At 36.3% G+C, this 22,858-nt stretch overlaps 3 protein-coding genes across 9 annotated transcripts; all 3 read right to left on the bottom strand.

The window, feature by feature from the left end:
- Window positions 1-853: 853 nt before the first annotated feature.
- On the bottom strand, window positions 854-9,900 carry LOC145899477 (receptor-type tyrosine-protein phosphatase S-like). 5 transcript variants are annotated; one of them, XM_082988275.1, is made up of 33 exons: window positions 9,403-9,900; window positions 9,242-9,322; window positions 8,859-9,032; window positions 8,524-8,805; window positions 8,347-8,455; window positions 7,780-7,958; window positions 7,407-7,518; window positions 7,055-7,224; window positions 6,852-6,999; window positions 6,563-6,762; window positions 6,395-6,506; window positions 6,155-6,336; window positions 5,987-6,098; window positions 5,723-5,913; window positions 5,550-5,661; window positions 5,280-5,473; window positions 4,917-5,025; window positions 4,785-4,840; window positions 4,539-4,672; window positions 4,277-4,364; window positions 3,429-3,502; window positions 3,236-3,370; window positions 3,024-3,170; window positions 2,805-2,965; window positions 2,574-2,709; window positions 2,409-2,512; window positions 2,258-2,349; window positions 2,146-2,195; window positions 1,946-2,074; window positions 1,768-1,893; window positions 1,572-1,711; window positions 1,358-1,493; window positions 854-1,296 (listed from the first exon to the last, which is right to left on the bottom strand). In XM_082988275.1, the coding sequence occupies exons 1-33, from the start codon at window positions 9,533-9,535 to the stop codon at window positions 1,237-1,239; spliced, it is 4,368 nt and encodes a 1,455-aa protein (XP_082844401.1). In that variant the 5' UTR covers window positions 9,536-9,900; the 3' UTR covers window positions 854-1,236. The 5 variants fall into 5 exon arrangements, with proteins under 5 accessions (XP_082844401.1, XP_082844414.1, XP_082844407.1 ...); XM_082988288.1 differs by having other exon boundaries at window positions 854-1,292; XM_082988281.1 differs by having other exon boundaries at window positions 4,917-5,013.
- Window positions 9,901-15,270: 5,370 nt separating this feature from the next.
- Window positions 15,271-16,539, bottom strand: LOC145909649 (uncharacterized). The gene is made up of 6 exons (XM_082997035.1): window positions 16,484-16,539; window positions 16,333-16,424; window positions 16,221-16,270; window positions 16,021-16,149; window positions 15,843-15,968; window positions 15,271-15,784 (listed from the first exon to the last, which is right to left on the bottom strand). Exons 1-6 carry the CDS (start codon window positions 16,537-16,539, stop codon window positions 15,620-15,622), a joined length of 618 nt encoding a protein of 205 aa, XP_082853161.1. The 3' UTR covers window positions 15,271-15,619.
- Window positions 16,483-19,950, bottom strand: LOC145911396 (contactin-3-like). 3 transcript variants are annotated; one of them, XM_082998733.1, is made up of 10 exons: window positions 19,817-19,950; window positions 19,567-19,737; window positions 19,023-19,487; window positions 18,688-18,969; window positions 18,517-18,619; window positions 17,950-18,128; window positions 17,596-17,707; window positions 17,247-17,419; window positions 16,780-16,891; window positions 16,483-16,587 (listed from the first exon to the last, which is right to left on the bottom strand). In XM_082998733.1, the coding sequence occupies exons 3-9, from the start codon at window positions 19,168-19,170 to the stop codon at window positions 16,842-16,844; spliced, it is 1,047 nt and encodes a 348-aa protein (XP_082854859.1). In that variant the 5' UTR covers window positions 19,171-19,487; window positions 19,567-19,737; window positions 19,817-19,950; the 3' UTR covers window positions 16,483-16,587; window positions 16,780-16,841. The 3 variants fall into 3 exon arrangements, with proteins under 3 accessions (XP_082854859.1, XP_082854844.1, XP_082854852.1); XM_082998718.1 differs by having other exon boundaries at window positions 19,023-19,737; XM_082998726.1 differs by having other exon boundaries at window positions 16,532-16,660; window positions 19,023-19,737.
- Between the last annotated feature and the right edge of the window lie 2,908 nt (window positions 19,951-22,858).

Here is a 22,858-nt window from a genome sequence, read left to right as displayed (position 1 = left end):
CATGGCATGTACATGCAGATACACTGCAATCACGTTTGCAAAGTGCTGACATTTTGTCAGTTTTTACGTGTACTGTGTGTAGGCTAGACCCATTTTAACAATAAAAATTTTATGCAAAAAATCATTGTTACAATAGGTTAATGACTGCGTCAATGCGCAAGCTTTGTAATGAATGCAAACGTTCGATAAAGCATGATTGCCCAAAACTAAACACTTCAAAGGTCGATATGCTGATCCGTGCTAAAGAAAGTTGTAAGACAATGACCAATCTGCATTATCATATATTTTAGGTCGTATACAATGGTTTAATGTGAGCTCGAATCTAACTTGAGGCTTACAGTGACAAAGTACTTTCTTTGTTTTTGTATGAGCAAATGCACATTAGAAACTAACAGCCTTCCTTTTACACTAGTTTAGATTCTCTTATAAACCCATTGGCAGGGACAATTTTGAGCGCGTGTAATTAACCATAAAATCTTTTCAAAACTAAGAATACTCTGATAGCAATTACAGAATATAAGCCGATACATGAACAACGCATTTGTGATTTTCAACCTAATTGTTTTTGTGTTTGTTTATAAGCCATGATCTAAAAACTTTTTAATTCAAAACATCCATGTAAGCAGGGTGTCAACTATGATTGCGTTTCAATTCGTCATCAAACAAATGTAAAAAAAAGTTTCTTATCCTTGTCTGGTGACAGACGAACGTGGAAAGATGCGAGGAGAAAATGTTCTGAGCTTAGTGGAAACCTTGCTAGTATATCTGATGCCGAAACGCAAAATAATCTTGTTGATCTTGTTAAACATATTCCTCACATTTGTATTTCATATTCAAAAAAAATTTTGGCGGCAGAATAAAATGATTTCTACAGTAATGCAATAAATTTATTTACATCTACCTTGTTCAAATTAACGTATGCGGTTCAAATATTATAAAAAACGTAATTTTTACATCGGTTGGTGCGAACACAAACGATACACAGCCAAGTAAACACAGAGCGCTCGGGTGATCAACTTTATGTTATCTACTATTGTCATTGTGGCCGAATGCGACTGCGACGTAAATTTATGCAAAAACAAATGTCTTATTAGGATGTAGAGAAAGTGTTCGGACATTCCATCGATACTCAAACTCACTACACACATATGTTTGTTGTAACACTATCACACATGACAAATAAAATAAATCTACAAAACAAGTTTTCCACAGAACGATGACGTCATAAAGTTCCAGTTACCTTCTCTCGTGGTCAATGTACAACTTGATCAGAGAATAACAAGCCTTGTATTCTTCCTTCAAAAGTTGCAAAAAATTTACTGCAGGGTTACAAGGAAAGTATTGTTTTAATTCCTACCAATGAGAGATGCAGATCACACATAGACTCACTGATGTCTTTGACCGTTTTGAACACATCCACTAATTTCTCGACATCGAAGCGAGAGATGAGATTCCAGACAACACAGAACATCACGGACTTTGAAAATCCCTTACTGGAAAACAATTAAATAAAAATTAAAATACTTCCCAAAAGCAATATCTCCTGGCCTACTAAACATTAACATTCTTACCTGGATATCAATAACATGCCATTTTTATCTGCCTTGGCAATATCAGTCTTGAGAAACGAAATGAAATTTATGAAGTCTTTGCCGTGTTCTGGTTTCTCCTTCTCAGGAAATAAGTCGAATTCAACCCATGTTGTATTTTTCTGATAATAGCCGAGTTTCATGGAAAAGTAGATCGCAGAATAGTGAAAACCCTTACTTGCGCGTTTCGATCCTTAATCAAAAGATCCGTTACTTTTGCACTTCCACGATTGGTTTGTTCAACACAATCCACACAAAGATCACCCAAAATCAAATTTGTGTTCAATTGCGAGGAAATATTCTCCTAAGCACATGAGTTGAGAAAGTAGTTTAAGCAAAGAAATGTTGCGTCTTACGAAAACTGCCGACTTCCCAAGAAACAAAACGATTCCGTAGCTCTTCTGAAACAAAACTCTGAAAAATTGTTCCACTTGATCAGATTTAGGTTCTTTCCCAATTGTCAGACGATTCGTGCCATAATACGACTGAAAAATTACAGGATCAGCAGATATGTATAAACTATTATAACATTATTGTTTTTCAAAGAAAACTTCACCTTTAATTCGTAGTATTCAGTTTGCTTCGTTTTTTGTTCGGATGAATGATCTAATCATAACAAAATAAGGTTAAATATTGCTTAAACTTTTATGTGTCATTATTAAGTTTACCGCCTGTCCCCTCCATGCAGTTTATTTGTAGGACATTAACGATCTTAGTTAAATCCTCAAATTCCTTTTTTATGCTGTTAGAATACGGCAGCCTAAATCACAAGCAAACGTTTGTAAAATCGACACACATTAAAAATGCACGTTTTCTTGCCGTTTTTGTTGTTCTAATCTTTGGTTAAACTGTTTAACATCCAAATTCGTTTCCATAAAGTTTAAAGACTCGTAAAGAAGTCTGTGAAGCAAAACATATTGGTCCTGCAGCACAAAAGACGGATTTTAATAAATAGTTTCATAAACGTACTCTCTGTTAACTCACGGCAGTTTGAACCATTTCCATTCTTTGCTCTCTCAAACGACAAACTGCCTTGAAAATATCAAGTGAACCAGTTTGGTTTAACTCCTTCATTAAATAATCAAAAGCAATAAAAGTTCCAGTTCGTCCAATGCCGGCACTAAGACATCAACACTTGAGTCAATATATGAACATCATAGTCTACGTGGAAAATACACCAGTGAATTGCGTATCGCGGTACAACATTAATCGAACCTGCAGTGAACAATAGTGGGAATATCTATGTTTAAAGATGTCTTCCAGTGCTCCATATGGATAAAAACTTCTTCCACAAATCTGAGCAAACCAGTGGTAGTTTGTGGAACTCCGTGGTCGGGCCAAGCAGTGAAGTGATATTGCGTCACAGTGCGTTGTTCCTGCAAATGAAGAACAAGGTGATACATGAATTTGGTATAAACCCAATGTATGAAATACCGATACATATGCGGTCTTCCCTTCTTCGATATTCATCTTTCTGATGACGTAACTCCCTTTAACGATGACGTCAGTTAAGTGGACTTGCACTTGTTTGTGGTTTTGGGAGTGGCCGATGTGTTCAGGCCAGTAGACGGCGCACTTTGACTTTAAAATTTCTTTTGACATGATAACGGTTTGCAAAATAATCATAAAGTGTTTAATTACAATACCTTGCCCTTCTCACATATATTGGTGAGCATTGCAATTACTCTGACATTTTGTTCCCAAACCATTGTCCAGAAATCATTCACAGTTGTATCGATGGGGCCTTGGGTTGCAATCCACTTGTTTGTTTGTTTAAAACCCTGAGAAATATTACAAACAATGTAAAATTTCCAGGAAATCATTGCTGCAGTGACAAACCTCAACATATGATGCGTTAATGTAATCATTTTCGTTGCTTTTTAATCCGCGAAGAATCACTCTGTTGTTTTCATCTATATGTACACGGTATTCAAAAATATATACTGCTATTTTTGTTGCCAGGCATACTAATTAATCAGAATTGCTCTTCTGGCACTTAGTTTCTAAAGTGTTTATTGGAAACCAACGTTTCGTCTGCCATCCGGCGAGACTTCTTCAGGGTTATGTCAACAGTAAAGCATCACGCACATGAAACACTAAAAACGTAGGAAAAACGCAGGAAAAACGCAGGAAAAACGCAAGAAAAACACAAGGAAAAAGGAATAGATAACACTGGCACCGCTTGCATCGCCACGTGAACCAGGTGTGTAGCGGGGCGTAACATTTACAACAAGTTGTTGTATACAGCAGGAAAATACACGCATTGCTCCTTATCGTTTATATGACGTGCAAATCCTAGAGATGGAGGACGATCATACATAACGTCTGTTCCTGGAGACGCTCCACATCCACAAAAATTACCATTGCATAAACGATAAGGAGCAATGCGTATATTTTCCTGCTGTATACAACAACTTGTTGTAAATGTTACGCCCCGCTACACACCTGGTTCACGTGACGATGCAAGCGGTGCCAGTGTTATCTAATCCGTTTTTCCTGCGTTTTTCCTCCGTTTTTAGTGTTTTATGTGCGTGATGCTTTAATGTTGTCATAACCCTGAAGAAGTCTCGCCGGATGGCAGACGAAACGTTGGTTTCCAATAAACACTTTAGAAACTAAGTGCCAGAAGAGCAATTCTGATTGATTAAAAATATATGTTTATGAATAAAAAAGACTTAAAGTCATACATGGCAAAATATTCTTGTAACGATTTCGACTTGGGTTTTTTTCAGCAGTTTCAACACTGAGAAGACTTCTTGATTGTGTTTTTATTTTCTGTCAAAACAAACCACACAAAATGTAAATGTTTCACAGGAGCAGTTTCTAAATCTGTTTTTAAAAGTATGAATGTGGCGCCCACTGCGTATACCATGTATTTGCATATCGCCCGGTCCTGAATAAATTATGCGGGAAAACTTAGGTCGACGAAACGTTAACTTTACAACGCACCTCATGTTGAGCTTTCAATGCTTGATGTCCGTGCTTGGCGCTCTCCACATAAAGATCACATAAATAAAACTTAAAAATTCTCGTCGCAGTCGAGTCTGGACGACGCTTGGTTTCAACTGGAGAATCTGAGGAATCTGAAATACAGTGGTCGAATTTTCACAAACATTATTGTCAACAGTCCTACTTGACAATTCGACAAAACGCATTAATAGGATATATATATTTTTTTAAATACCAGCTATTTACCTGGGTTGACAGTTTCAAGGTTTATTTCGGGTTTCTTTCTGTTGTGTGCACGAGCCCTAAAATATTTAAATACGATTTAACTTAGTAATAGCTTTGCTTGCGGTTTATGTGTTATAATTAAAGGTCATTTACCTAAACTTCACCAACACTAGCACAGCAATTATGACCGATATGAATAAAAATGACAATCCGATAACAGCTGGTAGCAACCATTGTGGTGTAGATAAACCTGTAAAAATAACTAATATATACAGGAAAAATGTAGTCCAATAGTATGTTAAAAACAATTAGCATTACCAAAAACGAGCAAACGTATAAATAACACGAAGTTATTAAACAAATGGCCAAATAGCATCGCTTTATGGATCAAATGTTGCTTTTGTTTTTACTAACTGACATTGAACATACGGTGTCATTATGCAAAGAAACCGGAATGATAATAAAAAGTAAAGCGTGGAAAATCATTTGCCAAACAGCAAAATAATTCCGTCATACCTTGTGTCTGTTGTGGGGACAAAACGGAAAAGTTGAAACTTTCGTAACTAGATCCAGCGTGGCAAACAAAAGTACCAGAATCACCGACATCGGAAGATTGAATATTAAGTGTACTTTCCGTCTTAAATTTGTTGACTCTCGTGGTTTCAAAGTTTATTCGATTCGACGAGTTAGTCGATAAGTTTTTGTAGAAACTGAAAACGAGAAAGTATTATTTTACATAACATGCTTTCCGCGAAATTGAGAAACCGTATAACACGAATCCCTCACCGTGTCCAATACACTATTGGGTTGTAATATCCGAATGAAGTACAAGTTACGTTTGCAGATTCGCCCTCTGCTATTGTGACGTGACTTGATGACAAGGAAATGTTGGGTGTGACTAAAAGTTTTCATTTTCCCGAAAAACGAAAAACAAATAACAGAAGAACTCAAAAACTCACCAAAAAGAGTAAAGGTTTCTGAGGTCATTTTCAAACCAGGAATATTAGAGGCTTTGCAGTGATAACTTCCAGCATCTTCTATGTTGGTAATATTAAAGTTCAACCAGGATATGGATTTGAATTCACCGACGGATGTACGTTTTTGGCAAACCGAGGAGGTGTTAGTAGTGCAGTTTGCTACATGATCATTTCTATGGACACAACGTAATGTTGATTTCATGAATGTAGTGCGAAACAAATTTTTCATTTTGCCAATCGCTTTACCGAATCCAATATGTTGTCGGCAATGGAAAACCATCAGATTCACAACCAATTGTAAACGTTTCTGGAATACTAACAACTTTGCTGGTTTGAGTAACAGATATATTTGCTGGTACTGTAGATGCATTGGTTAAATGGGAGCAATAAAAGCAAATCATTACGATTGGATACCTCTAATTATAAACGCCTTTTCCACCTTGTCAATATGATTGTTTGTTGACTGACAAACGTAACTTCCTGAATCCGCAACATTATCAATCATAAAATTTAATCGAGCTGTTTGCGAATACTTTGTGTTATTTACAATACTCGTGTAGATATTAAAAGTTGTAGCTCCGATGACAGATTTATTTCTAAAATTTAAAACCAAAGTTACGAATTTGTTGAACTGATGCTAAATCATGTGTTTACCTTTTCCACGTAACGTTAGGTCTTGGAAACCCATAAGAGACACAATCAACGTATTGCCGATGAAACTTTTCCGCAATAATTTCTGATGCAGAAAGTGTCATGTTTGGACGAACTAAATACATCTAACAGTTTAGCTGGGACTTAAACAGTTTATGGTCACTACTATACCTTTCAGAGTGACTTCTCTTCTGGTTTGAGACAGCAGGTTTTTGTCCTTGCGGTTTTCGGCCCAACATTCGTAAGCCCCGCCATAAGTTGCGTCAACTTTTTTTAAGTGAAGGCGTTTTGTTACGTGGTATCGACCTTGCGATAATATTTGCTGGGAAACCGACACCGAATATGCAAAGCTTGTTATCAAATTTTCTCGTCTAAAAACAATAAAGAGGAAGATATTAGCTCAGCTTTACAAATATTAGGGTGTAATGCAGAAAACTTTCCGTCAGGTTTTGCATTTTACCTATAAGCATTTCCTGTTAAAAAGTCACAATCTGCCCTGTACCAGTTAACTGCAGGCCTGGGATTTCCATACGAAGTGCAATCAACCGTAACATTCTTCCATTGTTCCAAGTTCAAATTTCTTCGGGATAGTGTGATGTTTACTTTAACTAAAACAAGGTGATTTTTACTGTAGTTTAAAAATGTATTTTATGTTAATCTTACCATGTATAGTTAACTTTGTAGTGACCATTCCGCACATATTTTCCGCAGCACATTCATAATTTCCGGATTGCATGACGTCACTTCTACTAAGCAACAAACCAACTTGACCCTTGTATTTTCCATTGTTATCATTAATTTGGACAACCGATGCTACAGTATTTTTTCCGTTTCTGCACAAGTTTCACATTTCCAAAAAGTTTACCATAAAGTGAAAAGAATTTGAAAAATGTATCAAGGTAATAGGATTTCATGCAATGGCATGATTGGCAGGATCGCGCCACTGCGCAGGTTCTTGCTTGGCATCAATTGATTTAATTGTCTATATTGCGTAACGTTAAAACAGTGCACGAACCTCGTCCACGATACAGTTGGTTTGGGAAATCCAAACGAAACACAATCAACGTGGATTTGTCGACCGTATTCAGCAAGAATTGTTGTGTGGCTCAAAGATATATTTGGAGCAACTGCAAAAAACGAAGGAATTTAGCTGTGAAAGGCAGCGGCAGAACCAAGCAGGTACGATCGCACCCATTAGAATATTCCATAACACTGAAAAAATTAATGCAGAAGCAGACAAAAGGGTTGTTTTAATATTGATTTTGTTTGTTGTTCACTAGCGTTCTATAGGTCTGCCACGTGCATGGCTATCTACACGTCTGAAAGCGATTGAAATCGTCATTATTGCGTTAAGATTTAAAATATTTGAAACAAAACATTTGACTTACCGAACACTTGTAAAGTTTTTCTTTCCAGTTTAGATCCAACCATATTTGTTCCCATGCAAGTGTAATTAGCCGAGTCGCTCACATCAGTCATAGTTATGTGCAGAATGGATGAACTGCGGTTGGAGTTGACAGATTGATAAACGTTGGAACTACTATTGTTGGTAACCATTGCGTCATTTCTGCGCGATAAACGTGACTTGTTATCACATTTCCTTGCTAAAATATGACTTTCTGCATTTACTTTTGAAACGTGTTAGTTTTTCTGGATAAACATTCTGATCACTAAGATTAGGGACCTTGAACTTTTTGGGGATATATACAGGTGAGTAGAGACGATTAGGGCGTGGTTAACCCACAAGATTAATATTACCCAAATGGGCTGCATTTACATCGGATTTAATAGCAAATATCTCTAGTTGCAGTGTGAAAAAAGGATCTAAACACAACAATGACAAACGTAAATAAAATGTAGTGGAATGCAGAAGAAAACATGAATTATGTGGCAAGTGCGGTGTACAAAACATACTTCCATAGTTGTAATCACAGGTATCAACAAACATTTTATACCTTATCCATGTTATTGGGGTGGGATGGTTTTCTGATAAAGAGCAACTCACAGATTTATAATTTCCATAGTTTTTTGCAACTATTTTGTTTCTGTCAATCTCGATCTTTACTGCGTACATGTGAATAAATGTTACAGTACTGGAACCCGCCTTCATTACTCAATCTTGTTATTGTTACCTTCATTCAAAAAAGTGCTCTTGGAAAATTTGCACATCGATTCGACTCCAATGGCTTCAATTGTAACTTTACCAAAATGAGAAGGACTAACATCCTTGATATAATAATTAGTGTCCACACCCGCATAGTTGGTTAATAAAGTTTCCGATTGGTTTAGGTTGTAAATTGCTCTGATACTTAGCGCTTCTATATAAGGTCCTGTAATTTTTCCCGTGATAATAATTGTTTCACCGACAATTGCAGAGTAACTTGTTTGAGAAAATACGATTTTTCGTGGTTGATCTGCAAACAGCACCATGTCAGTGGTTTAAATATTACAATATTATTAAACCCACCTTTGAATTCACAAATATAGTGGATTTTTTCGTTGCAATTACCAGCGTACCACCCCCAATTCAAAGCATTTTCAAGCAGAACACATTCACCAGGTCCGGGATTTGAGTTAAATAACCAGGCTGTATATTCTTTACCGGTCCGTGACATTATTGGCGAACCCACCATGCCATCACCTTGAATCGTAACAAACAAACGACATGTTTCCTAGAATATTTTTGACTAATATAGTTATGATTGTTATCTATTCGTTCTTTGCACACTTGAATTGAAAATATGAGCTAAAGTTTTTGAATTTTGTTTTTTATTCAAATTCCAACTTTAATCATGATACTTGATATGGGTTAGTCATAAATTCATGAAAGAAGATTTACAAAACGAAAACCTGTTATGCTGCCCTGGTAAAAAACAACTCCGTCCGGCCACGTAAATTTGTTTCCAAAACGTCTACCACCTAAAAAACAAGCTAGAAAACAAGAAAAAAAAATTGCTTTCTGTTTCTGAATGACGTGATAATTTTTATTGGAAAAAAAATGTTTTTTTTACGTATTCTATTATTGTTGTTTGCAAGACGAACAAGTCTGTTTTGTGTTTCGGCATCAAGAATACTCGCAAGGTTTCCACCAAGCTCAATACATCGTTCCTTCGCATCTTTCCAAGTTCGTTTGTCATTGGACATTGAAAAGAAACGATATGTGCATGGTTTCGATGAGGAACCTACAATGGAACGATAACTGCCTTGCTCACAATGAACTTGTACATTTCTTGAATCAAAATAGTTGAATAAAACATTTACAGCCAAACTCTTCAGATATCAACATAATACATGTCCAGATCATCACACAACTGTTTACTACTTCTGACATCTTTACTTGAATGATAAATACTAAGACATTAATGTTTAAATTATCTTGAAAGGTGAGATCTGCTGAAATTAACAAAACACTGCTCCTGTCATTGGTGCTCACAAAACGATGTCAACACATTATTCAAGAAAGGAACATGTTTTCAAAGGGGACAACTTTCATGCGAATGCAAAGAAAATAATCCTTCACTGTCAAAGTTACCCGAGCTAATGATACCAAATAAACGTGAGTGCGTAAAGTAACAGAAAAATCACGGGCTACAGCCTGAAAAAAAAGTTATTTGCACACGGATTTTCTAAGAAAGGGATAAGAACCATTCCTTATGCATATGAAGAGATATATTTCGACATAGCAACTTTAAGTTTACCTGCTGGATGAATTGTTCCAAAATATTCACAATGCACGACTTAAAATACCTTGCAATGCAAATATGCCATTGTTCAGGTTGCCTTTTGTCGTGGGAATAGTTGTTGCGTGGGTGATTTGTTTGGGTCACAGCGGCCCTCACAAACGAGATACGACTGATCATTAGGCGTAAAAATTACTACTTGTTCGACATCAAAACTATGTCAGCAACGTTTCCAAATCATGTCTGGTTTAGTTTTAATATTCACAGATGTAGTTGTTGAATGTGAGAGTGGTACTTAAACTTTGAATCTTAGCAGTCCGAAATTTTTCCGACTTGTTGTCCCAGTTGGGACTAATGCTTTGAAAATATTGTATGCGAACGATTACCTTTCTTATGCCTTGTTAGAGTAAATTAACATGACTCAGCGATTGTACAACACGACTCAAGCAACATTGCAAATAAACCTACATATGCAATATAACGTGACAATCTCACAAAGACCTGAGGCTTAAATCGTCTGCCCAAAACCGTTTCTTGGACTTTATAGGGGCCGCCTGTACCGGCCCCAAGCTAGATCAGCTACTAAACTTCTCCATTATTATCAACAGTGACATTAGCTGTTAGTCAGTGTGTTTAGAGGCACGACATATAGATGTTATGTTTTTATGAGATAAAATGTTAAAACGCAAATCTAATAATAATAGAACTGGTGTTCATAGGTTTTACATTTTAATATTTTTACGTAGTTGTGGGAACGACTTTAACCGAGCTGTCTGTATGATCGTTGTTTAGACTTCACATAGTAATAGAACAAGTTAAGTATTTTTAATTTAGGTTGACATGAAGAAATGTAATCCTGAACAGGTATAGCAACGCAGCCAAGATGCTAAACTCATTGAAGTCATTGTAGAAACACAAAACGCAAAAGGATGATTGTCATGACATGAAATAAGTGGTTCACGTCATTAACTTATAATATTTTTCAAAAGTACAATCCCAAGCAGATTTACGTCAACAAGCTTGACAGTTTTGAGACACAAATTTTAAAACATATCTAACGGCGTCTCGTCGAGTCGCAGGTGTCACAATTACGAATTGTTCATTTTAAGCTGATTCTTCGGATATTGTGACATTTGGGCAATTGTCCCGACTGCGGATTTGAACACCGAAAATCCCAACGTGGAAAAGCAATCCGAATATTTAGGAATTTATTTCTTTGTCGGCTTTGCTGAAGAAATGACGTCATCAGACAACTTAACCGAGCTGTATATCTCGTTGGTGACGTCACTTGAAGAAGGTGAACTGTGAGTGCATGATTTACATGTTATGCTAATCAGTTTTTTGTATGCAGCTCACAAACCATTTAAGTTGCTCAACGTTTTTGTTCAGTCCAGAAATATTTGTTTGGGTTTCGCAACATTCAACACTTTGTGCAATCAAGGTGTGCAAGAATATGTATTGCTCCTAGATAAATGTAACAAATAAAGTTAACACAAGTTAAAGTAACTTGGGGTTGTTTAAAACCCTAATTAGAAACGTTTATTTGCCACTCCATTTAGCACCGTTACGAACTTCCACATATGATGCGTTAATGCAGTCGTTTTCGTCGCCCTCAAGTCCACGAAGGAACACTCTGTTGTAATCGTCTACGGACATAGTTGGTGTAAATGTCATGTGTTTTTGACAAGATTGTCATGCAGAAAACTTCCTAATACGTTTCCAAATTCAATTTACCTCGTACTGATTGCATATATTCAACAAAATAATTACAAAAAGTAGTGTATATATGGAAAGGAAAAAAAGCAATTGTATTTCCAGCAGTTGACCAGTGAGGATAAACAGACTGGCGCATGGTGCTAAAAGCATTTATTCAATGTATTTCCGCAAAAATTCATGCCATTACCAGTCTGACGTCAGTCAGGTCAGCTTCATATCACTAAGGAGAAAGACTAACCACTCCCCTTTAAACTGATAACAGCATAGGTTTTGCCGGAACGTCTTGAATAAATAAAACATGTCAAATTATAATAAGTAAATCATTTTTTAAACTCACTTTTGTATTCTCAAATATAATTGAGTTCTTCGTTGCAATCACCAGCATTCCCCCTCCAAGATATCTTATGCACAAGACGAAAACCTTTACCAAGCAGGTTCTTGGTCATAAGCAATCTGTAAATTCTAAGGCGTGCCATGAATAAACCGGATATCCATAAGCAACAAGGCCTTCAATGAAAAAAAAGCACATTTACATTTGGATGCATCACTGTTTGATGGAAAAACACTTGGTTTGTTGTTTGATTGACACTTGGGCCAAAAAAGTTTGTTTTATCTAGTTTGGTGAATTGCCCATCTCAATATGATAAATGATATGTGATTCGCACGATATTTGGCCGTGAATTTTACCTCAAACAAGATTTTTGAAGACGCACTTACGCCTCAGAAAGCAATCGCATGAAAAAATATTATAACTGAAAGACTTAAGTTCCAATGAAGCAAACAGCAGAGAATAACAAAAAAATGATTTTCCCTGCAACTTTGGCAAAATGTCCATTTTTCATTCTTATAAGAGCTAATAATATGACAAACCTGATATATTCCACCGGAAAAAAACTGTTTCGTCTGGCCAAACAAACTTATTTTCAATTCTTCTACCATCCAAATACCAATCTTAAGAAAATAAATCAATGTAATCTATTGGTATCTTTGTGTTAACGCTGTTTTTTAAAACATTGTGATTTTAATTTATTACAAAGAAAATTACTTTTGAAGTTTTTGGTATTAATATAATTTGAATAATTTCAATACAATCTCAGCGCAATTTGAAACAAATGTTGATTTCAAGTAACATATATGTTTATTACGACAAATAAACCCACAATAAAAAAATCATACCAAGGTAACGTTCCCGTACACTGTATTAAGAGCAAAGTTTTGTAAATATATTTCTGATGTGTCTATCTTTTGTATAACACATTCTCTGTTGGTCGGGATTACAAAACTTCAAGCACAATTATTGTCGTAAGCAGGGCAGCCATCAACAGGGTGGAAAGGGGTTGGACTCCTATTGTTGAACGATGAAATAAACTTGTGTATAAGCTGCAGACAGATGGCCACTGTTTCGACCTAAAAGGTCTCATCAGTGCAGCTGGTGTGACTATCAGACGACTTTGCTGACCAAACGGCCAAGTAAAGACTTCCACTTTGTGGTGACTATACAGTCACCGTCATCCGTTGGGCACCAAACTAGGTGCAACCTTACGGAGCAAACAAGGTGTAAACACTACGGCCAAGCAAGCTCAACCAATAGTGCCGTCAGGCCCCGTGTCACAATAATCATATGATAAGCAATGTGGAGCCAATAATATGAATTTGTGTATAAGCTGCAGACAGATGGCCATTGTTTCGACCTAAAAGGTCTCATCAGTGCAGCTGGTGTGACTATCAGACGACTTTGCTGACCGTAGTGTTTCCACCTTGTTTGCTCCGTAAGGTTGCACCTAGTTTGGTGCCCAACGGATGACGGTGACTGTATAGTCACCACAAAGTGGAAGTTTTTGCTTGGCCGTTTGGTCAGCAAAGTCGTCTGATAGTCACACCAGCTGCACTGACGAGACCTTTTAGGTCGAAACAGTGGCCATCTGTCTGCAGGTTATACACAAATTCATATTATTGGCTCCACATTGCTTATCATATGATTATTGTGACACGGGGCCTGACGACACTATTGGTTGAGCTTGCTTGGCCGTAGTGTTTCCACCTTGTTTGCTCCGTAAGGTTGCACCTAGTTTGGTGCCCAACGGATGACGGTGACTGTATAGTCACCACAAAGTGGAAGTCTTTGCTTGGCCGTTTGGTCAGCAAAGTCGTCTGCACTGATGAGGCCTTTTAGGTCGAAACAGTGGCCATCTGTCTGCAGCTTATACACAAATTCATATTATTGGCTCCACATTGCTTATCATATGATTATTGTGACACGGGGCCTGACGGCACTATTGGTTGAGCTTGCTTGGCCGTAGTGTTTCCACCTTGTTTGCTCCGTAAGGTTGCACCTAGTTTGGTGCCCAACGGATGACGGTGACTGTATAGTCACCACAAAGTGGAAGTCTTTGCTTGGCCGTTTGGTCAGCAAAGTCGTCTGATAGTCACACCAGCTGCACTGATGAGACCTTTTAGGTCGAAACAGTGGCCATCTGTCTGCAGCTTATACACAAATTCATATTATTGGCTCCACATTGCTTATCAGATGAAATAAACGTCGGGCATGACCTGGTTAAGGTGCGAAACGGTGTGCAAAGTAGTTGTTTTTGTTTCTTCTATGCGCCATGGCATGTACAGGCAGATACACTGCAATCACGTTTGCAAAGTGCTGACATTTTGTCCAGTATAACTTTATTTCTCAATTTTTACGTGTACTGTGTGTAGGCTACACCAATTTTAATAATAAAAATTTTATGCAAAAAATCATTGTTACAATAGGTTAATGACTGCGTCAATGCGCAAGCTTTGTAATGAATGCAAACGTTCGTTAAGTCATGATCGCACAACTAAACACTCCAAAGGTCGATATGCTGATCCGTGCTAAAGAAAGTTGTAAGACAATGACCAATCTGCATTATCATATATTTTAGGTCGTATACAATGGTTTAATGTGAGCTCGAATCTAACTTGAGGCTTACAGTGACGAAGTACTTTCTTTGTTTTTGTATGAGCAAATGCACATTAGAAACTAACAGCCTTCCTTTGACACTAGTTTAGACTCTCTTATAAACCCACTGGCAGGGACAATTTTAAGCGCGTGTAATTAACCATAAAAACTTTTCAAAACTAAGAGTACTCTGATAGCAATTACAGAATAAAAACCTCTGCAGCTTTAGAATAAAAACCGATACATGAACAACGCATTTGTGATTTTCAACCTAATTGTTTTTGTGTTTGTTTATAAGCCAATATCTAACTTTTTAATTCAAGTTACGTTTGAATTCGTCATCAAACAAATGTAAAAAAAAGTTTCTTATCCTTGTCTGATGACAGACGAACGTGGAAAGATGCGAGGAGAAAATGTTCTGAGCTTAGTGGAAACCTTGCTAGTATATCTGATGCCGAAACGCAAAATATTCTTGTTAATCTCGTCAAACATATTCCTCACATTTGTATTTCATATTTAAAAAAATTTTGGCGGCAGAACAAAATGATTTCTACAGTAATGCAATAAATTTATTTACATCAACCTTGTTCAAATTGACGTATGCGATTCAAATATTATAAAAAACGTAATTTTTACATCGGTTGGTGCGAACACAAACGATACACAGCCAAGTAAACACAGAGCGCTCGGGTCATCAACTTTATGTTATCTACTATTGTCATTGCGCCGAATGCGACTGCGATGTAAATTTATGCAAAAACAAATGCCTTATTAGCATGTAGAGAAAGTGTTCGGGCATTCCATCGATACTCAAACTCACTACACACATATGTTTGTTGTATCAGTATCCCACATGACAAATAAAATAAATCTACAAAACATGTTTTCCACCGAACGATGACGTCATAAAGTTCCAGTTACCTTCTCTCTGGACATCAACAACATGCCATTTTTATCTGCCTTGGCAATATCAGTCTTGAGAAACGAAATGAAATTTATGAAGTCTATGCCGTGTTCTGGTCTCTCCTTCTCAGGAAAAAAGTCGAATTCAACCCATGTTGTATTTTTCTAAAATAGCCGAGTTTCATGGAAAAGTAGATCGCAGCAGAATAGTTGAAACACTTACTTGTGCGTTTCGATCCTTAATCAAATGATCCGTTACTTTTGCACTTCCACGATTGGTTTGTTTAACACATTCCACACAAAGATCACCCAAAATCAAATTTGTGTTCAATTGCGAGGAAATATTCTCCTAAGCACATGAGTTGAGAAAGTAGTTTAAGCAAAGAAATGTTGCGTCTTACGAAAACTGCCGACTTCCCAAGAAACAAAACGATTCCGTAGCTCTTCTGAAACAAAACTCTGAAAAATTTTTCCACTTGATCAGATTTAGGTTCTTTCCCAATTGTCAGACTATTTGTGCCATAATACGACTGAAAAATTACTGGATCAGCACATATGTATAAACTATTATAACATTACTGTTTTTCAAAGAAAACTTCACCTCCAATTCGTAGTATTCAATTTGCTTCGTTTTTTGTTCGGCTGAATGATCTAATCATAACAAAATAAGGTTAAATATTGCTTAAACTTTTATGTGTCATTATTAGATTTACCGCCTGTCCCCTCTATGCAGTTTATTTGTAGGACATTAACGATCTTAGTCAAATCCTCAAATTCCTTTTTTATGCTGTTAGAATACGGCAGCCTAAATCAAAAGCAAACGTTTGTAAAATCGACACACGTCAAAAAATGCACGTTTCTTGCCGTTTTTGTTGTTCTAATCTTTGGTTAAATTGTTTGACATCCAAATTCGTTTCCATAAAGTTTAAAGACTCGTAAAGGAGTCTGTGAAGCAATACATATTGTTCCTACAGCACAAAATACGGATTTCAACAAACAGTTTTATAAACGTACTCTCAGTTTGTTATCAAATTTTCTCGCCTAAAAACAATAAAGAGAAAGATATTAGCTTTACAAATATTAGGGTGTAATGCAAGAAACCCTTCTGTCAAGTTTTACATCTTATAAGCATTTCCTGTTCAAAAGTTACAAAATCTTACCTGTACCAGTTAACCGCAGGCCTGGGATTTCCATAGGAAGTGCAATCAACCGTCACATTCTCCTATTGTTCCAAGTCCAAATTTATTCGGGATAATGTGATGTTTACTTTAACTAAAACAAGGTGATTTTTACTGTAGTTTAAAAATGTATTTTATGTTAATGTTACGAATTTTCTTTCCTTCACGTCACCTTTCACTTTTGTTAGTTATTGTATGTATTTCATTGTTTTCACCTTTCTTGCTGGCACCTTGTAATTTCACTGTTTTCTTTCGTTGTTACCACTTATTTATTATATTGTTTTACGCACGTATATCGCTTTTAAGTCTCTCACTTCACTTTCACCACACTATTTTATTACTTTCGTCTCCCCTCTCCTATTATTTTACGCTCCGCTTATGCCCCGGATGTGCCGCGTGTCGAGAACTTTCCGGGACTGTATATTTCAATACATATATATTAATCTTACCATATATAGTTAACTTTTCAGTGACTTTTCCATTCATATTTTCTGCAACACATTCATAATTTCCGGATTGCATGACGTCACTTCTACTAAGCAACAAACCAACTTGACTCTTGTATTTCCCATTGTTTTCTGTAGTTTGGAAAATCGATGATGCTCCAATAATTTTTCCGCTTCTGCACAAATTTTCACGTAACCAAAAGTTGACCAAAAGTGAGAAGCATCAAAACAGTAAGGCAGTAGGATTTCATGCAATGGCATGATTGGCAGGATCGCGCCACTGCGCAGGTTCTTGCTTGGCATCAATTGATTTAATTGTCTATATTGCGTAACGTTAAAACAGTGCACGAACCTAGTCCACGATACAGTTGGTTTGGGAAATCCAAACGAAATACAATCAACGTGGATTTGTTGAACGTATTCAGCAAGAATTGTTGTGTGGCTCAAAGATATATTTGGAGCAACTGCAAAACATGAATTTAGCAGTGAAAGGCAGCGGCAGAACCAAGCAGGTACGATCGCACCCATAAGAATATTTCATAACACTGAAGCAGACAAATGGGTTTTTATAATATTGATTTTGTTTGTTGTTCACTAGCGTTCTATACGTCTGCCACGTGCATGGCTATCTACACGTCTGTATGCGATTGAAATCGTCATTATTGCGTTAAGATTTAAAATATTTGAAACAAAACATTTGACTTACCGAACACTTGTAAAGTTTTCCTTTCCAGTTTAGATCCAACCATATTTGTTCCCATGCAAGTGTAATTACCCGAGTCGCTCACATCAGTCATAGTTATGTGCAGAATGGATGAACTGCGGTTGGAGTTGACAGATTGATAAACGTTGGAACTGCTATTGTTGGTAACCATTGCGTCATTTCTGCGCGATAAACGTGACTTGTTATCACATTTCCTATGTAAAATATGACTTTCTGCATTTACTTTTGAAACGTGTTAGTTTTTCTGGACAAACATTTTGATCACTAAGATTAGGGACCTTGAACTTTTTGGGGATATATACAGGTGAGTAGAGACGATTAGGGCGTGGTTAACCCACAAGATTAATATTACTTAAATGGGCTGCATTTACATCGGATTTAATAACAAATATCTCTAATTGCAGTGTGAAAAAAAGATCTAAATACAACAATGACAAACGTAAATAAAATGTAGTGGAATGCAGAAGAAAACATGAATTATGTGGCAAGTGCGGTGTACAAAACATACTTCCATAGTTGCAATTACAGGTATCAACAAACATTTTATACCTTATCCATGTTATTGGGGTGGGATTATTTTCCGATAAAAAGCAAGATTCATGATTTCCATAGTTTTCCGCAACTATTCTGTTTCTGTCAATCTCAATCTTTACTGCGTACATGTAAATGAATGTTACAGTACTGGAACCCACCTTCATTAACCAAACTTGATATTGTTACCTTCATTCAAAAAAGTGCTCCTGGAAAATTTGCATTTAGATTCGACGCCAATGGCTTCAATTGTAATGTTACCAAAATGAGAAGGACTAACATTCTGGATATAATAATTAGAGTCCACACCCGCATAGTTGGTTAATAAAGTTTCCGATTGGTTTAGGTTGTAAATTGCTCTGATACTTAGCGCTTCTACATAAGGTCCTGTAATTTTTCCCGTGATAATAATTGTTTCACCGACAATTGCAGAGTATCTTGTTTGAGAAAATACGATTTTTCGTGGTTGATCTGCAAACAGCACCATGTCAGTCGTTTAAATAACAAAATATTAATAAACCCACCGTTAAACTCACAAATATAGTGGATTTTTAGGTTGCAATTACCAGTGTACCACCTCCAATTCAAAGAAACATCAAGCAGAACACATTCACCAGGTCCGGGATTTGAATTAAATAACCAGGCTGTATATTCTTTACCGGTCCATGACATTAATGGCGAACCATTCAAACCATAACCTTGAATCGTAACAAACGAACGACATGTTTTCCTAGGATATTTTTGATTAATATATTTATGATTGTTATCTATTCGTTCTTTGTCCACTTTAATTAAAAATATGAGATAAAATTTTTAAATTATATTTTTTATTTAAATTCCAACTTTAATCATGATACTTGATATGGGTTAGTCATAAATTCATGAAAGAATATTTACAAAACGAAAACCTGTTATGTTCCCCTGGTAAAAAACAACTCCGTCCGGCCACGTAAATTTGTTTCCAAAACGTCTACCACCTAAAAAACAAGCTAGAAAACAAGAAAAAAAATTGCTTTCTGTTTCTGAATGACGTGATAATTTTTATTGAAAAAAAAATGTTTTTTTTACGTATTTTATTATTGTTGTTTGCAAGACGAAGAAGTCTGTTGTGTGTTTCGGCATCAAGAATTCTCGCAAGGTTTCCACCAAGCTCAATACATCGTTCCTTCGCATCTTTCCAAGTTCGTTTGTCATTGGACATTGAAAAGAAACGATATGTGCATGGTTTCGACGAGGAACCTACAATGGAACGATAACTGCCTTGCTCACAATGAACTTGTACATTTCTTGAATCAAAATAGTTGAATAAAACACTTACAGCCAAACTCTTGAGATATCAACATAACCAATGTCCAGATCATCACACAACTGTTTACTGCTTCTGACATCTTTATTTGATCGCTAAATTCTAAGACATTAATGTTTAAATTTTCTTGAAAGGTGAGATCTGCTGAAATTAACAAAATACTCCTGTCATTGGTGCTCACAAAAACATGTCAACACATTATCCAAGAAAGGAACATGTTTTCAAAGAGGACAACTTTCATGCGAATGCAAGGAAAGTAATCCTTCACTGTCAAAGTTACCCGAGTTAATGATACCAAATAAGCGTGAGTGCATAAAGTAACAGAAAAATCACGGGCTACAGCCTGAAAAAAAAGTTATTTGCACACGGATTTTCTAAGAAAGGGATAAGAACCATTCCTTATGCATATGAAGAGATATAATTCGACATAGCAACTTTAAGTTTACCTGCTGGATGAATTGTTCCAAAATATTCACAATGCAAGACTTAAAATACCTTGCAATGCAAATATGCCATTGTTCAGGTTGCCTTTTGCCGTGGAAATAGTTGTTGCGTGGGTGGTTTGTTTGGGTCACAGCGGCCCTCACAAACGAGATACGACTGATCATTAGGCCTAAAAATTAATACTTGTTCGACATCAAAACTATGTCAGCAACGTTTCCAAATCATGTCCGGTTTGGTTTCAATATTCACAGATGTAGTTGTTGAATGTGAGAGTGGTACTTAAACTTTGAATCGTAGTAGTCAGAAATTTTTCCGACTTGCTGTCCCAGTTAGAACTAACGCTCTTAAAAGATTGTATGCGAACGATTACCTTTCTAATGCCTTGTTAGAATAAATTAACATGACTCTGCAATGGTACAACACGACTCAAGCAACATTGCAAATAAACCTACATATGCAATATTACGTTACAATCTCACAAAGACCTGAGGCTTAAAGCGTCCTCCTAAAACCGTTTCTTGTTCTTTAGGGGCCGGGTATACTGGCCCCAAGCTAGATCAGCTACTAAACTTCTCCATTATTATCAACCGTGACATTAGCTGTTAGTCGGTGTGTATAGAGGCACAACATATAGAAGTTATGTGTTTAAGGGATACAATGCGAAAACGCAAATCTAACAAAATAGAACTGGTCTTCATAGGTTTTACATTTTAACCTTTGTACGTAGCTGTGGGAACGACTTCAACCGAGCTGTCTGTATGATCGTTGTTTAGGCTTCACATGGGAATAGAACAAGTTTCAATAAATATTTTTAATTTTGGTTGACATGAAGAAATGTACAGGTGTAGCAACGCAGCCAAGATGCTAAACTCATTGTAGTCATTGAAGAAACGCAAAAGAATGATTGTCATGACATGAAATAAGTGGTTCACGTCATTAACTTATAATATTTCTTCGTTGCAATCACCAGCATTCCCTCTCCAAGATATCTTATGCACAAGACGAAAACCTTTGCCAAGCAGGTTCTTGGTCATAACCAATCTGTAAATTCTAAGGCGTGCCATGAATAAACCGGATATCCATAAGCAACAAGGCCTTCAATGAAAACAAAAAGCACATTTACATTTGGATGCATCACTGTTTGATGGAAAAACATTTGGTTGGTTGTTTGATTGACACTTGGGCCAAAAAAGTTTGTTTTATCTAGTTTGGTGAATTGCGCATCTCAATATGATAAATGATATGTGACTCGTAGGATATTTTGCCGTGAATTTTACATCAAACACGATTTTTAAAGAAGCACATAAGCCTCAGAAAGCAATCGTATGAAATATTGCTGACCAATTAATTTTATATTGAAGTTAACCTTTACATTTTCTTAATTTTGCATAAACAATTGAAATAACTGAAATACTTAAGTCCCAATGAAGCAAACAGCAGAGAATAACAAAAAAATGATTTTCCTAGCAACTTTGGCAAAATGTCCATTTTTCATTCTTATAAGAGCTATGACAAACCTGATATATTCCACCGGAAAAAAAACTGTTTCGTCTGGCCAAACAAACTTATTTTCAACTCCATCCAAATACCAATCTTAAGAAAATAAATCAATGTAATGTATTGGTATCTTTGTTAACGCTGTTTTTTCAAAACATTGTGATTTTAATTTATTACAAAGAAAATTACTTTTAAAGTTTTTGTGAATATAATTTGAATAATTTCAATACAATCTCAGCGCAATTTGAAACAAATGTTGATTTCAAGTAACATATATGTTTATTACGACAAACAAACCCACAATACAGAAATCATACCAATGTAACGTTTCCGTGCACTGTATTAAGAGCAAAGTTTTGTAAATATATTCCTGATGTGTCTATCTTTTGTATAACACATTCTGTGTTGGTCGGGATTACAAAACTCCAAGCACAATTATTGTCGTAAGCAGGGCAGCCATCAACAGGGTGGGAAGGGGTTAGACTCCTGTTGTTGGACGTTGAAATAAACGTCGGGCATGACCTCGTTAAGGTGCGAAACGGTGTGCAAAGTAGTTGTTTTTGTTTCTTCTATGCGCCATGGCATGTACAGGCAGATACACTGCAATCACGTTTGCAAAGTGCTAACATTTTGTCCAAAATAATTTTTATTTATCAGTTTTTACGTGTACTGTGTGTAGGCTACACCCATTTTAATAATAAAAATTTTATGCAAAAAATCATTGTTACAATAGGTTAATGACTGCGTCAATGCGCAAACTTTGTAATGAATGCAAACGTTCGATAAAGCATGATTGCCCAAAACTAAACACTCCAAAGGTCGATATGCTGATCCGTGCTAAAGAAAGTTGTAAGACAATGACCAATCTGCATTATCAGATATTTTAGATCGTATACAACGGTTTAATGTGAGCTCGAATCTAACTTGAGGCTTACAGTGACGAAGTACTTTCTTTGTATTTGTATGAGCAAATGCACATTAGAAACTAACAGCCTTCCTTTGACACTAGTTTAGATTCTCTTATAAACCCAGTGGCAAGGACAATTTTGAGCGCGTGTAATTAACCCTAAAACCTTTTCAAAACAAATAATACTCTGATAGCAATTACAGAAT

This window comes from Ascidia mentula, chromosome 1 (genome assembly GCF_947561715.1).
Source record: "Ascidia mentula chromosome 1, kaAscMent1.1, whole genome shotgun sequence".
NCBI lineage: Eukaryota > Metazoa > Chordata > Ascidiacea > Phlebobranchia > Ascidiidae > Ascidia > Ascidia mentula.
The sequence above is the reverse complement of the archived record's forward strand: the minus strand, read 5'-3'. Positions and strand labels throughout refer to the sequence as shown.